At 44.7% G+C, this 17164-nt stretch overlaps 1 protein-coding gene across 2 annotated transcripts in view; it reads right to left on the reverse strand.

Annotated features, from left to right (window-relative positions):
- Positions 1-17164, reverse strand: part of POLR3E (RNA polymerase III subunit E) — a 232323-nt gene that overhangs the window by 69031 nt on the left and 146128 nt on the right. For both annotated transcript variants that reach the window (XM_085629041.1, XM_085629040.1), the window contains exon 14: positions 11825-11906. In XM_085629041.1, the coding sequence (XP_085485167.1) occupies positions 11825-11906 (82 nt within the window). The remainder of the gene's footprint in view (positions 1-11824; positions 11907-17164) is intronic.

The following is a 17164-nucleotide window of genomic DNA, read 5'->3' on the forward strand; positions in this document are numbered from 1 at the left end:
CTCCCCCACTGTCAATCCAGCACGTTGGACAGGTGGGTTTTGCAAATAGTCCGAAGGGGCTACTCCCTCCCCTTCGAGACTACCCCTCCCTCCATGCCACCATCTTTCGATGGCATGTCGGAGGATCATTTGATGCTTCTCCGCCAGGAAGATTCAGCTCTTTTGGCCAAAGGAGCTATCGAGAGGGTTGCTGCGCCAGAAGAAGGTTGCGGTTGTTATTCCTGCTACTTTCTGGTGCCCAAGAAGGCCAAAGGCCTACGTCCCATTCTTACCCTCAGGGCCCTCAATCGCTTCTTCTGGAAGGAGAAGTTCAAAATGCTAACATTGGCTTAGGTCTTGTCTGCCCCCTACCATGGAGACTGGATGGTGGCGCTGGCTTTGCAGGATGCCTATTTCCACATCCCCATCCTGCCAGCCCACAGATGCTACCTACGGTTCACGGTAGGCCACAAGCGTTTTCAGTTCACAGTGCTCCCTTTTGGCCTTACCCAGTGCCCCTCGGTTGTTCATGAAAGTGATGGCAGTGGTCGCAGCTCATCTGCGCAGATCAGGGGTTCCAGTCTTCCCCTATTTCGACGACTGGCTGTTAAAGGAGAGTTCGCCCCAGTCTGTCCTCTCCCACCTCCAGACTATGGTGGACCTCATGCATTTGCTGGGGTTCACTATCAACGTGCTCGAAGTCACACCCGACTCCCTCTCAGACGCTCCTTTCATCGGGGCGGTTCAGGACATGGTGCAGTTTCTGGCCTATCCTCCCGAGCAGCGATTCCGGGATATTCGGGCTATGATACCAATGTTTCAGCCTCTGTCCTTATTTCGGTGAGAATGACCCTGAAGCTGCTGGGCCTCTTGGCCTCCTGCATACTGTTGGTGGATCATGCTAGATGGCATATGCGGGCTCTGCAGTGGGACCTGAAGTTCTAGTGGGCGCAGCATCAGGGGGATCTTTCCGACTACTTCCAGATCTCGGAGGGAACTGCACAACAGCTGCAGTGGTGGTTAGCGAACTTAGCTTGGGTCAGAGGCAGATTCCTCACCCTTCCCCAACCAGATCTTACTGTGGTGACAGATGTGTCACTCCTGGGATGGGGCTGCTATTTGGAAGAGGTGGAGATCAGAGGAGTCTGGTCTCTGGCGGAGTCCGGGCTCCATATCAACCTGCTGCAGCTGTGGGCGATCCGCCTGGCCCTGAAAGCATTTCTTCCCTCTCTCAAAGGGAAGTTGGTGCAGGTGTTCACGGACAACCCCACTGCCATGTGGTACTGCAACAAACAGGGTTTGGTAGGGTTGTGGACCCCATGTCAGGAGGATCTTTGCCTCTGGACATGGCGGGAACACCAGGGCATGACACTGGTGGTTCAACACCTGGCAGGTTCTCTGTACGCCACGGTGTACAAAGTCAGCCGTCGGTGACTGGTAGATCACGAATGGAGTCCTCTCTCTGAGGTGGCGCAAGGCCTCTTTCAGCAGTGCGGAGAGCCTTGGTTAGATCTGTTTGCCACCGAAGAAAACGCGCAATGTCAGCAATTCTGCACGTTGGAGTTTCCAAGGCGGTGCTCACTCGGCGACGATTTTCGGCGCGAGTGGTACTGCGGCCTCCTGTACGCCTTTCCGCCTGTGCCACTTCTGCACAGAGTGCTGGATCCTCCGATCACACTGCCTCTTCGGGAGGATCTTCTGTTGCAGCAGCAGGGTACCGTTCTTCACCCAAACCTGTCCAGCCTCCACCGCCTTGCGTGGAGATTGAGCAGCAACAGTTAACAGCTTTCGACCTTCCGCCCGAAGTCTGTAACGTCATCTTGGCAGCCAGGCGTCCCTCCATTAAATCGGTATATGCCTGTAAATGGAATAGGTTTGTACCATGGCGCACAGCAAAGGCTGTGGATCCCCTTTCTTCCCCTCTTTCAGAGGTCCTCTTATATATACTTTCTTTGGCTCAACAGGGCCCTGCTCTGGACACTCTTAAAGGCTATCTTTGGGCTATCTCTGCCTTCCTTCAGCTGCACAATCAGCCTTCATTGTTCAAGTCCCCTATTGTAAGTAGATTTTTAAAGGGTATTCCTCCATCTCCTTGTGGGACTTGAATCTTGTTCTTACTCATCTCATGTATGCTCCCTTCGGGCCCCTTCATAACGGTCTTCTCAGGCTTCTCACTTTAAAAACTGCCTTCCTTGTTGCCATCACTTCTGCTCGCAGGGTGAGAGAGCAACGTGAAAACCTTACTTTGCCTACCTTTTTCCCACCTTCGCACCCTTCTAAGGCAGAGGAGAAACTCCACCGTCTGGACCCTAAGCGTGCACTGTCTTTCTACCTTGACTGTACAAAGGATTTCCGGGTGGATGATCAACTCTTCGTTGGCTAAGTAGGAGGCAAGAAAGGTTGGGCTGTTCAAAAGCGTACCATCTCTCGATGGGTTGTCCTTTGTATCAAAATCTGCTACGCTTTGGCAAAAAAGGAACCTCCAGTGGGGTTGCGAGCTCACTCCACTAGAGGTACGGCAGCCACCACTGCACTGGCACGTGGAGTCCCACTTCTTGACATCTGTAAGGAAGCCACATGGGCATCCTTGCACACGTTCACCAGCCATTACTGCCTGGACAGCCAAGTCCGGATGGATGGCTATTTGGCCCGTTTGGTCCTCCAGGACTTTCTAGCGTGAACTTGGTTTTCAGACCCTCCTCAAGGGATGGTATTGCTGGGGTATCTATTCTAGGGTAAGAAATCTAGAACTGTCTCTTTCAGATGAACAAGTTACTTGCAATCGGTAATGATGTAAGAGACATAGGTTAGTTATAGATTCTTTACCGGCTCACCCTCCCTCCCCGCTTTGCGAACTGACTTCTAGGGATAGGAACTCCCTTGAAGGGCACTAGTTGTGACGCACCAGTGACAGTGTCTTGCACGGCTCTGCGCTTCTGGCATGGATAGTTGTGTCAGAACTGACGTCAGCGTGCAGGGGCGGCATCCAAGTAGGCACCGTGACGTCATCCCAGCGACCACGAAGCGGATGACGGACGCGGAGTCGACCAACGCCACATAAAGATGCGCAGGGATAATGCAGAGAAAAATTCTCCCGATCGAGTCGGACGCCTAGGGGAAATTCTAAGGTAAGGAATCTATAACTAACCTATGTCTCTTACAGATACATCATTACCGAAGGCAAGTAAGTTGTTCGTCAAAAAGTGACTATTGGGGTATCTCTCTCTTGATCTGTGCTAGGCTTGCGCAGAAAAAGAAAGAACTGACGTGAGCATTAGGGGCGGCGTCTAGTAGGCACCGCGATGTCATCCCGGCGAGCACAACGCCGACGACGGACGCGGAGTCGACCGACGCCACCTACCGATGCACAGGACTACTGCTGGGAAAAACTTCTCCTGATCCAGTCTGATGTCTGGGGGAAATTTTTAGGTAAGGCATCTATAACTGTCTCTTTCAGATTTCCATCTCAACCTCGAAGAGCATATTAGAAGTCGAAGTCAAAGAGAAAAGGTATTTGCACTTTCCCCCATTCTCCACCCCAAAGAACAAAACTCTTTGGAAATTGTACAACCGTAAACTCAAGCATTTGAGTGTTACTGTAGTGTAGCATCAAAGATGTATGCTGACCTACAATTGCATTTCACTCGATTCAAAATGATGAGAGAGAAATTAAGTGAAATGATAAAGCTGGCTCCTAAACTGCCCTGTATGCTGACTGGCAGGTTATGTTGGCATCAAACACCATCTACATATTTGTGATAAATTCCTGGGACAAATGTATCAAAGCAGCAGCAACTAAGAGATTTATAATCAAACTAGTGAGAATGCTATCAGCATATAGGATGTCTAGATGTCAAAACTCTTAAAAAGTTAGACACTACAGTGCAAGAGCACAATAGTTAAAATATTACAAATGATTATTTCTTGATATTCAAAAACACACAACTTTTCAAGATTTAAATACTGGTGCCAATTGTAACCCATTTAACTCTGCATTTTTTGCTTTTCTTCCTCAGTACAGAATGGTTTGTTAGTGGTTATAACTGTTAATGCTGGGGAGAGGAGTTGGCTTAACGGCTAGAGCGGTCGACCTCGGATCTGGGTTTGGCAATGATGCTAACAATCCTGTGATTCTGGGCAAATCACTTAATCTCCCCGTTCTTAACAAAAATGAATGTGTACTCATGTAATGCAACTAGTGCTATGTAAAGCGCTCCGATACCCGATTCAGGTCAAGTTCGCGCTATATAAAACTCTAAAAAAAAAAAAAGGAAATGTATATGCTGGACTCAGAACTCTGCTAAAAGTAAGAATGAACTTATTTTTGTAAGGTAAAGTACCTATAATTTACTTATGTTCGTAAGAGTGTCTTTCCTTTGAAGCATGGGTATGTTGCAATTAAAAAACAAAAGCAGTAGCCTTCTGAAAATCGGAGCATCCACGGCTGATTAATGGGACTGTTTTGGTATGTTTCAAAATGGAAGTATCTTTTTACCTACTTTTTTATGACACTCAACGGTAACACAGAAATGTAGCATGAATTGGGTCAGAGCAGAAGATCATGGTACTCCTTTTTCACAGATATGGTATTGAGAAAGGAGTGGCACTGGGGAAATTGAGAAGCTCAGGTACCACCCTAGTGAAAAAGCGGTCACAAGTGAAATTTATGACAAACCTATTTAAGAATGATTGGTGAAATATCTTGGGGTCAGCATCACAGGATGTTGCGCTAAGGAAAGGACATGACAAACAAATCAGGATATGATGGTGACAGTTAAATACCTCAAGGGTGTAAAACCCGACTGGAAAAAGCAAGTTTATCGGAGAACTTGTGTGGCTTTAAAAGAAGGCATTGAGACATAAGACGTATAGACAGAATGCTCAGGAATGCCTTCTTCACAGACAGGTTGTGAAACGATTTCCAGAAGAGGTGCAGGCATTAAATAATTGTAGCATGCTTCATCTTGACACATAATGGACAGAGTGAACTAATCGGGTACGATTAAAGAAAGATGGTCTTCCTGCTTCAAGCAGACAGAAATACAGATAACACAGAAGCCATTTTCTCATCTGCCATCAATATCTGTGTATTTAAAAGTACTTTAACTCATTCCTCTTTCCTAAACTCTCCAACATCAAAGCACCATACAGTAAAGACTCACCTCTTTAAGGAACACTACATCACAACGCATTTACCATCCACAACCCAGCTTCCTCTTGTTAAGACTTGTTGAATGAAAGCTGACCATGTACAGCACTCCGCTGCCTTTTGGCTAGGTTTGTGCTATAGAAGGATTATGTTACTCTGTAAGCATATGTTCTTGGCATGTAGTGCTGTAGATTCACATAATGTGCATACTAGTGTTGTGCCAGGATGTGTGCAAGTTGCTTTTTCTTCAAAGTCGTCTTACGAGTCACAAGATAAAGGGACTCCCCCTCTTGGTCATAATAAGCATGGACATCGGCTCCATCGTTACTGTTTTACCCCAGGTGGGCGAGAATGGAGTGGGAGTAGGAGTAGGAGATTGTATAAAAGGAACTGCAATGGCTACAGGTGTCCAGGGAAGAGGGTGGGTGCATGTGAATCTACAGCACTACATGTCATGAACAGATGCTTACAGGGTAAGTAACATAATCCGTTCGAGGCATGAGTAGCAGTAGATACACAAGCTTTGCATGGACTGAAAAGCAGTGCTCTCCAAAACCGGAGCCTAACCTGTGGGCATAGCAGTTGTCTGAAAGAGTACATAGCACTGCCTGACCTACATTAGCTTGTTGGTGCGCTAGAACATCCGCACAATAATGTTTAGTAAAAGTGTGTGGTGTAGACCATGTAGCTGCTTTACATATGTTAGCAACTGGGATATTGCCCAGGAAAAGCCAGTGAAGCCCCTATTTTATGAGTAGAGTGTGCTCTAAGGGTTGTAGGTAAAGTTATTTTAGATTTGATCCAACATGTCTGAATAAGTTTAATTATCCATCTAGAAATGCCCGATTTAGATATGGGCGTCCCTTTGTGATGGGGTGAAAATGCAACTAAGTTTTTTGGGTTTACGGAAATCTTTGACTGTCAATATAATACATTAGAGCTCTTTTACCATTGGTTGTATTAAAAGCCCTCCCTGAACCAGAGTCCGGTTGGGGAAAGAAAACCGGTAACAACTCAACGGATAAGGTGGAAATGGGAAAACCCTTTGTAAGGAATTTTGGGTAGGTGCCAAGGACCACCCTATCCCTGTGTAGTTGGAAGAAAGGTTCTTCTAAGGTTAGTGAGCGGAGCTCACTGACACGCCCAAGTGAAGTAATAGCAATCAAAAAGGTGACCTTCCAAGAGAAATTGGAGGGGACAAAACAATTATGTAATGGTTCAAATGGTGGGCCCATAAGTGTGGTGAGAATACTGAGATTCCATGCAGGTGCAGGTGGATTCTGGGTGGAATTATTCCTTTGAGGCCTTCCAAAAAGGCCTAAATAACTGGCACTTTGAACAAAGATAAGTGTTGTCTGTTTTGTAGACAGGCAGCCACTGCAGCTAGATGTAAGCATAATAAAGCAAAGGCGAGTCCAGAGAGCTGCAAACAAAGAAGGTGGAAAAAAATGTTTTGCACAGTTGCATTAAATGGATCAATGTGCTTTTTACGGCAGTAAAAGACATATCTTTTCCATTTAGCAGCGTAACATGCTCTAGTCAGAGCCGGACTGGCCATACCGGGCAACGGCCTTTTCCCCGGTGGGCCGCCAGGGTGGGTGCCTGATTTGGGCCCCTGGGGGGCCGTTTTTATTACCGGGGCCGGCAATATCAGCCCCCTGTAACAAAATCGGCTGAAACCGGCCCTAGAAAACAGATCGGCCGCACCCCTACCCCCTTCTCCCATGGGGCTGGCCGAGCTGTTTGCCAGGACTGCTTTCGGTTTCCAGTCCGGCCCTGGCTCTAGTTGTAGGGCTACAAGCTTCTTTAAGAATTGTCATACATTCAAGTGGAAGATTTAGGTAACAATTCTATGACCTAAGGAGCCAAATCGCACGGTTGAGTTCCTTTGGATTTGGATGCATGATTTCTCTATGGTTCCGAGTGATAACGTCAGAGTTGTGGTGAAGCTTCTCGTGGGGAACAACGGAGAGTTCAAGTAGTGTTGTGAACCATGGTTGACAAGCCCAAGTGGGAGCTACTAGAATGAGGGTGAGAGACTTCTGCCTGAGCCTCCGAACTAGAAACGGAAGAAGGAGAGGCAGAAAAGCATAGGCAAATATCCCGGACCAGTTCATCCATAGAGCATTGCCCTTGGATAGTGCGTGTGGCAACCTGGAGGTAACGTTTGGGCAATTTGGGTTGTCTGCAGTTGCTAACAGGTCTAGCTGTGGAAACTCCCACTTGTGGAAGTTTGAGAGAAATACTTGGGGGTGGAGTTCCCACTCATGGACTTGTTGCAGCATCCTGCTGAGAAGGTCAGCAAAATTGTTGTTTTTCCTGGGAGGAGTTCCACTAACAGATGGCTGTTGTGATGTGCTGCCCAACGCCAAGCGGTCTGAGATAGGCATGATAACTTTAGAAAATGTGTCCCCCTGTTTTTGTACATAGTACATGGATGTCATATTCTCCGTCCGGACTAGGACAACTTTGCCTATTAGGTGAGGTAGGAACGCTTTCAATGCTAGGTGATGAGCTTGAAGCTCGAGGTAAAGTAAATGCTCTGACAGGATGTAATAATTTAATGGTCTGAGATCTAAGATGGGCCGCAGTGAGCCCTCCTTTTTGAGGGTGAGAAAGTACAAGGAGTATACCCAGATCCTTGATGCTGAAGAGGGACGGGCTCTATAGCGCATTTGAGCAAAAGAGCTTGCACTTTGTTTGAGCAGGTTTTGATGTTCCACAGAGATTGTGTGTGTGCAAGGTGGAATGTTTAAAGGCATGGTGATGAGCTCCAGAACATAACCATGTTGGATAATGTCCAACACCAACTGATCTCAAGTTATGGATCCCCAGGAGGGGAGAAATGTTTGTAGTCGACCCTCAACAGGTGTTGAATGATTGGAGGGACGGAGAGGGGAGTCACTGTTTAGTGGTGGGTGGGGCACCACGTGAGGAAGCACCTTTACCACGACCTTTGGAGTTACTACCTCTGTATATGCCCTTGAAATAGTCTTGTGAAGGGGAATTGTGATTTTGTGGTTGATATGAGGAAGAAGAGGCATCGGAAGATGTTGCTTTTGAGCCTGCCCTAAATGAGGAGCGGCGAAAGGAGCCAAGGGGAGTGGGATTCTGGATTGGACCCAAGGATTTAGTAACTTATGTGTCCTTTTAATTTTTTCTAATGCTTGGTCAACTTGTGGACCAAACCGGTGTTCCTTGCCGATTGGGACATTTAAGAGTGCTTGTTGAAATTCCATCTTGAAGACGATATGCACAGCCAAACATGTCTGAGCAGCAACACACTGGTATCCATACCCCTGGCAGCTGTATCCCTGGAATATAGGGCACACACAAACAAATTATTAGAAATTTGGTTTCTCCTCTTGTACTAGTTCCTGACCTTTTTTTTGATGTTCGTCTGGGAATTACTGGAAGAGTTCCTTCATTTTGTCCAGTGGACGTGATCATACCTGGCTAATAGACCTTGTGTATTTGCAATTCGCCAATGATTTGCGGACTGTGTACCTACTCTTTTCCCTGAAGCAATCAATCAGCTTAGACTCCATCAGAAGGTGGAGAGTCAGCTGTGGTTTGTGAATTAGCCCTCTTACGGGCTTTGGACACAACCACTCAATCGGGGGAAGTTGCCCTTGGATGTAAATAGGGTCTGAGAGTGCATCTATGTATTTTTTGTTGACCCTGGGAGTGACAATGCGTGCTTGCGCAGGGTCTTTAAAGAGGTCATCGGTGTGACGCATCATGCCTTTAAACATAGGGAGATATTGGGTAGCCCTATGTGTAGTCGATAGGGTTTCAAAGAGAAAATCCTCTTTTATAGGCTCTTTATGGAGCACTGCAGCCCTGCTGATGAGTTCCTGATATGAGGTGGTGTCATCAGGAGGCAATGGCTTAGCAAGGTATAGGTCTGGATCGGTGTCCCCTTGGGATCAACATCATAATCTGGCCAGGGATATGTGGGCTGTGGTGGATCATAAGAATCATCCAAACCCCCCGCATATCCACTTGTGAAGGAATGTTGGGATCCTTGTGGAGAAAAATCTAAGGGATCACCCTGAGAATGAGGTGGAGACGACCAAGGTGGTGGAGATGATGGAATGAAGGGTGGAGGAGGAGGTAGTGAAGTAGGTGGAGTGAGAGTCTGTGAATGTAACCACTGGGCCACAAGTGGCTTCCTTGAGAAGTAGGTGGAGGAGGGTGCAATGGACTAGCAGCCTCGTCTGTTTTCCTCTTTTTAACAGGCACCGACAAGTCTGTTGCTTCTCCAAAGGAAAGTTGGCGCTTTGATGGAGGTAGCGCCGACACACAGTCTTAGCTATGATGCGGCAAGTCTGAGGCTGTATGTGCAGCTGTTTTGGGCATGGATCCAGCTGTTTCTGCATTGTCTGGAGGATTAGTTTGACTGGAGTACTGGGACCTGATTTCGATGAGTCTCAAAATATTCGGTGCCCAGAGCAGTTTTAGTTCTGAAGTGGTCCGAGACAAAGATGAAGAAGATCGGTTTGGTGCGGAAGCCAATGGCTTCGGCCGCGCTTTCGGTGTGAAGTCTGGGGGCAGGACACCCATAGCAGCTCTTCGGTGAAGACGTTGGCCTGCTGGCAATTGTGACCCGGGAGCTGTATGTTCGGTCAGAACCAAATGTTTTTTTGGGGGTAGGACGGGGATGTTAGTACTCACTGTACGCTGACCCCTGTGGAAGGTCCTGTATCTGGAGGTTGATCTCCAGAGTTGGAGCCCTCTACGGAAACAGCCTCTCCTTCAGCCGCAGAGGCCTTATGGAGGTCCTCCTCCTTTGACTCAACATCCTGTTGACCGAAGATGTTGTGTGTCTCTTCGACCGCCCCACGCTGCATCTCCCTACGACATATCCTTCGGTCAGGCAAGGTTTTCTTCGACCGAAACAATTGACAGGCCTTGCAGTCTTCTCTGTGATCGGAAGACAGGCACAGGTTGCAAACCTGATGGAGATTGGTCTGCGGGTACTTAACGTGGCACTTGGACAGAAACGGAATGGAGTCTGTTCCATCAGCAGGGTATTTTAAGGTGAAGATAAGCCCGGAAGGCCTGAAGACAGCGATTGGAATGCGCTGATCCAACGTGCAAAAGTCTTCCAGATTTTCGAAACGCAAAGATGGGAATAGGTCCAATAACAATACTGACGAGGGTAAGGGTGGATTACCAACCGAACGGAGTCCGAAACTGCCTCGAATTGGAGCGCAGTAATACACGTCCAAAGCAGTTGGCGGAAAGAAAACAATCTTACAATGGAGTGGATGCCCATTTTTACCAAGAGTCGTCGTCACTTTATCACGTGACTCGAAAGACTTCTTCGAAGAAAAACAACTTGCACACATCAAGACCCAACACTAGATGGTAGGAATATGCAAAGCATGTGTATCTACAGTCAAACATGCCTCGAACATCTCATTTACATACCTATGTATATAAGGTCACCTAAGAGTAGCCAAAGGGGTTTGGCAGCAGCTACAAACTAAAATTATACACATTTTACTTCAAACTTTCATCTAACATGGGGGTGTGTTCATATGTCCTGACATCTTCCAACAAGCATACCATTTATGCTACAGCACAGAAAGGGGTAAGGGTACTTTAATGCAAATAACATTTTTTAACTCCCTATGAGGAAACTTATGTAATCTCCAGCAATTTCAAGGCTGTCACACATACTTTCTACACAAATCCATTTGCTGAAAAATGCTGGAGAAAAGAAACATGTCCATGTCCTTTTAAATTGTAAATGAATATAAGACTCCGTAGAAAGGCTCACTTAAATATAACTTGCGTCTCCCCTCCTACAGGTTCCAGTAAAATCTAATTTAGTGTCCTTTTTAACACAATCAGGAGGATTGACTTGGGGCCATATTTAAACATTTCAGAGACTGCGATTTCCTAACTGCAATTCTTTGCAAATTGCAATTAGAAAATTACAATTCCTAATGTATGAAACCCTTTGAGTTTAATTTAGCGATTCCCTAATGGGGTTGCAATTGAACTACCTCATGAATATTAATGAGATAGGTCGTAATTTGAGACTCACTAGGAAGCGCAGCCATCACAGGGATGGCGGCCTGCTGGTGTCAGCAGACCACCATGTTTGTAATTGATTTAAAAAAAAAAAAAAAAAAAAAAAAATCAAACATTCAATGCATCTCGTTTTCGTAAAGGAAAACGAAATTAGTTTAAAAAGAGAGAATTAAACTTTGAAGTTTTATTTTTTAAGAATAGGCCAGCTCTTAAAGAGTATTTGTTTCAACATTCAAAAACTGGGAAGCGGTTCCGAAGCCCTTCCAATTTGCGAATGGTTCCCACAACCCATATGGTGTTGGTTAAAATGAATATATTGCGACTGTGATTCACTCACAAAGCATTTATACATACCACAGTGATTTGGTATTAGGCAGGGCCGTCCTAAACACGTCCTTTCCAAATACCGAAATCGGAAATTCGAATTGCAATTTGGTTACCGAATCGCAATTTGGATTTGGTACATTATAAAAACCTTTTTTACAGTCACAAACGGCCCATTTCGCCTCAGAATAAGTTTATTACGTAAGGCCCCTTGCGCCATGTTTTCAGATTAACCAGAAGCAAAGGCATAAACTATAAGGAACCAGCATTTTTGGATCCGGGCCAGAAAACAATAGGCTTTCTTGTATATATAAGTGTAACACTTACCACATAATCTCTTCCCCTGCACAGTACTTCTGCAGCAACTCCACTGTGAGGACTGGTTGAGTCTTTTGGATAAATGATATCACTAGCACAACAAAAAGAAAAGTATTACCAGTTTTAGATGATACATAAGAGTTGTTTTTTGTTCTTCAAATAGTCTCAACCTTCTTGCCTGAAGGCTAACAGATGTCCCCAATTTCACCCAAGACTTCTTACTCTGATACGACCTGTGAAGTGGCAACACTTAAGGAATTTTCCACCAACTTTTCTCTCCACGCTGCCCTTCTTTCAGCCAACAGAGCTAGAAGGGTGCACTTCCTCAATGGGAGTGAAATATGCGTTTATAGCGATACTTCAATAATCTTTCTGGCGCCAAGCCTGACATTTTTGAGTATAGAACTTGTATAAATGCCCAAAAAGCGCTGGCACAAACTGGCTCTAGGAAAACAATTCTTGCAATAAATATTGTCACTGAGTAATCTCTCTTCACAACTGAAAAAATATTAGCTTGCATAGCTATTTAAAATGTATACCTCTGACCTATAGCTGGATTAGGTCACTTAACGCACCCAAATGCACGGCTCTGCTAAATTCCGTGAGCTAGCTAATTGTTATACAGTAGCCAAAACAGGCTGGCCTGTGACCTTACATGAGAGATACTACAGGTGAGAAGATATTCAACTGCCCCCCAAGTAACAAACTCTTTGGAGAACAGACCTATCTCTACAGCGACATGAAGCATTTCCTAAATTAGGTTTGTACAATCTTTCAAAGAGTCGAGTACTTAGGAAAGAACTAGTACATTTTTATCATCTCAGTAGTAACAATGACTTATCCCCTTCTATTCACAATTTGTGACAACACTGCTACCCAGCTGAATGTTACATGGGCCAATGACAAGGGGATGCAACAGTGGGTTACTGTGAACTGGGAAGGGTGCGAGTAAAAGTGCAGATGTAGCTTATTTTTATTCAGGTGTCCGGTGCTCCTCAGTTCTTAAAGCACAGAAAGATAAATAAAAACCCAAGACCATGGCTGCAGAAATGGCATGGCAAACAAAAACCCTGTTTAAGATGGTCTAGGCAGTAATTCTTGGAGAAACCACATACAGTGACAAGGTGGCTGCCCACATAAAAAACACTGATGAGCACTTGCGTCAAAGTAACTATCTGGTCTTGTCCACAATCCGAATGTATGACTTTTGAAAAGGAAAATTACCATTTGGAAATGCAGGAAAGCACAAACCAGGAAATGAACTCCTTGGAGGACTGCCTGTCCGTGGCATTCACTCAACAGGCATTTTGTTTAGCCTGTAACAAAGCTTAAAGCTACCCTGCTGCTCTGCCTCTAAACACCATTTATGGTTCATTTGGAGCAGGATAATATTACCACATTCACTAAAGTAGCTAAATAAGGTCACATGTAAATCTACGAAAGGTACTCCCAAGTATGGTTTTCCTCTCAAGCACTCTTTCTTCCTCAATTCATAAGCTTTGAAAACAGTACAATGTGCAAGGCTCGCATAAAGAAAGGTCTCCAGTGGAAATTTCAAACGAATTATTGCACTCAAGTATCAACTCGAGAGTTTCTATACATCACAAATGCCCTTGGTTCTGCAAATTTGTGGGTCGAATCTTGCCAATCTAACAAAAATGGCTCTTGGAGAGAATTATTAAAGCTAGCTATGTAGTCTAAGAAGTGGTTGGACACGTTTGTAATCATTAGGTCAGCGACTGGGTTGTAGCTGCTAGAAACAAAAATCTGGCACACCAGGACCTTTTGTCTTTTAAAACGCTCTTTGCCGATATGTAGGTTGCCGATATGAAGGTTTAAGTACCCCAGAAGTTGCAGACCCCCATAATCTCAGGCCACAAAAATGTACTGTACTGCCTGTGTGAAGTCCTTTGGAGTGTCCAAGCAACAATGTGAGGCCTTTGTAGCACAGAGGTATGAAGGGACTGTTCAGCCAATGTTGGGGTATTTGGAAATGATCAAATGGGTGGATTAACAAAGATTGGTTTGGAAAGAAATGAACACTTAAAATGTAATTGGCTGACATCCACACGGACAGCTGGGAATTAATTTGAGGTTATGATTCTGGAGAGGATCCCTTCCTTGTTAGAAGGATATTTGGTAACTATTCTTAGGAACTGTATTAAACCGAGGGGACTATAGTGCAGAAATGCACGCTCAGTAACATGGTAGAAGAAGGGTATAGCCTTCGGGCAGATAATGAGGAAGCCACAGTTCAAAGCCTAAGTGCTGCAGTAAACAAGCAGAAATCTGTCGCATAAAAGGGTGGCAAGCAACACTACATGTTATGTGAGAATATTACAGGCAGGCCCAAAAGACCAGTTACATATCTGCCATCTGCCCACATCTCATCGTTGAAGGATTTAGTTGAGATTTTATGGTTACAATGATTATTTAGGGACAGACATCACAAAAAATACATAATAAAGTTATATCATATGACTCATTAAAATTCAAAATTGCTTTAAAAAAAGTTCAGTACAAAAATAACTCGTTTTCAGGTAGAAAAAGTAAGTTCACGGATTTGAAAAGTTGGTTTGAATGGTCCATGTAATCCATCCCTTAACCATGATAAAAACCATTTGCAGACACATTAAGACCTAGAATTAACACAAACCTGTTCCCTTCTTGGCCTCAACCTTACTCTTTTGCCTGGCTTGCCACAAATAAAAAAAGCTGCTACATATTGGCTTGCCTTAATCAACGTAGGACGCAATATTATGCATATTCTTTAATGCGGTGGATCTGTTCATTTTGAAAAATGGGGACCGATCACTTGTCCTCAATATTTGAATAAAGGGCAAAAAATATCAAATGGCTCATGTAATATCTCATGACAACTGAACAACATCGAACACACATGACTTCCTGGTGTGGGCTCTGCAGCCAAGGTCTCCAATCTAAACATGAAAAGGAACCTCCTTAATCCCTGCCTGCATAATGTACAAAAAGTACCCAATAAAACTTTCACCAAGTAATAAACCACTCATTCTGTGGATCTGCAGAGAACAACTGCGTACCATCAATGGCAGCGGAAAGAGGGTACTTAAACTTTCATGATCCCATAGGTGCAAACTCTTTTGAGTGACTGACCCTGAAGTACTTCAGGTCCAACATTATTCTGTCTTGGTGTATGCAAACCATGGAATCACTTGGGCATGAGGGAAATCAATTTCCCCAGGAGGCCCTTGAGGACTTCTACGTTCTATGTACGAGTCAAAAAGAGAAGCCGTTTCATGGCCATAATCTACTCCAATGGGTGGATATCCAGCTCCCTACGTAGGACGATGAAGAGACGAGAATCCAAATGTAGAAGTGATAGCGGGAAACTATCTTGGCGACTTTGGTTCCCTGAAGCCCATGTAGCCTCACAACATTATCGCATTTGTGGCAGTCGAGAAGTCTTTTATGCTATAGACCTGAACCGGCACGGAAACAAATGGGTTTCAAACCTCTAACCATAAATATGCTGTTGCTCCTGGCTGTTTCTGAGAGACCAACAAGCCATTTGCATTTAATGTAATCTGATACCACTGTAATCCAAGCTTTGCATGGCTTCAATGGGAGACTCATGAATGGGAAACCTTAAGCCTGCAGATATTGATGATCTTTGTCATGGACGCATTTATGGTCCGCTTATTCAAGTGTCAAAAATCAAGGAACGTCTTCAACAAACAATGACCGACATTCTACCAGTGTGAAGCGAGATTGCATCATCAGCAAAAGGAAGACATGGGACTGGCCGGTGAATAACCAGCAAACCATCTGCCCCAATATTAACGAGTGTAGCAGGCAAGTAATTTAAAAACAAGTTACATGATGGGGCTCGAACACACCCCTTCCGCTCCCCAATATTTACATGGAAAACTTCCTTGAGTTCCCCAGCTTGGTTACATGGTAAGAACCCTAAAGTATGGGCATGCAAATCCTTTGTCCTTCCAAACAGCATGAAATGCTGTTCAGGGCACAAAACTCATCAGGCAAAAAGTGAACACCATTTAGCTAACATTTTCACTATGGGTGCACTTGCTGGTTGAGGCTTGATTTCAAATCAATATCTGGGCCACACATGAAGGACTTGGAATGGGGCATGGGAGTAACTGCTGGGGTTTTAGAGCTTGTGTCCAAGAGACTATTAGATATAGATGAGATGCTTTGTGACAGCTACCTAAAACAAAAAGTTTCACATGAATGTTCGGGAATCTATTTGTCATTTGTAGAAACAATATGTATTTTTTATTATATCTTAGAATGTCAGTGATTGAACTTGTATCTGTGGCAAAGTACCATAGAAGCTAAAAATAGAACAAATGATTGATCATTCAACAAAATAATCACTTCACTTTGAAAAAGGAAGCGGGAAAACCTTTTTGTGACCTTAAAAAGCTGGAAAGATAGGAGGCATAGCAGGTTGCAGTTATGGTCATGCTTCAGCAAGAGACAAACTGAAGCCCTGGGGCAGAGGTCTTTAAAGCAGCGAGTGACGAAGGAGTACCCTATCCCATATCTCCACAAAGAATCCACCAAACAGAGTCAAATTCCCCATCTCGCCTGGGCACCATGAACAGCAAAACACCCTGGGATGTCAGGAAAGTTATGACACAAGAGACACTCTGAAGAATGGTTTTGATTGGGTCTGGTCCGTAAGGATTCCAGCAGTGCTGACAATCAATGAGCAGCAAAAAGACAATCCTACACGTCAATGACAACAAACAAAGCAGCGTTCTGCAAAGTCAACAAGGGTGCAACCTAACGGCTAGAGCTGTCGACATCGAAACTGGGTTCGAGTCTCGGCAAGGGACGCTCAACATCCTGCGATTCTGGGCAAATGTCTTCATCTCCCCATAACTAACAAAATGAATGTGTCCTTGTGTAACGCAACTGGTGCTCATGTAAAGCGCTCCGATACCTCCGGGCAAGAATGCGCTATATAAAACACCGAGAGAGAAAAGACACCTAGAACAAAATGACATTAAACGAGGCTGTGTAACTTGGTAGTTCACAAGCTTACTTTCGGTGGCCAGGTTGTTTCGAATAATCAAAAGTAGGATATAAAAATTGTTGGAAACGTCCAGGTTAACATCGTTGATATTTCCCTCACGAACAGTTTAAGAAGCTATGCAATTTGTTAATTCTTATAGTCTGGCTGTTTTTGTATTTTACTCTCGCTGGAAATCTCAGTTCACAATCACGCTGCCCAAGGGTGAATACAGAAAAAGGGCTTCAAGCAAGACTATTAAATTAACAGTTACCACCACGACCATGGCAGTGGTGTGTGACATAATATTATGGAGAACATTTTACAGCTTG

Source organism: Triturus cristatus, chromosome 10, assembly GCF_964204655.1.
Source record: "Triturus cristatus chromosome 10, aTriCri1.1, whole genome shotgun sequence".
Taxonomy (NCBI): Eukaryota; Metazoa; Chordata; class Amphibia; order Caudata; family Salamandridae; genus Triturus; species Triturus cristatus.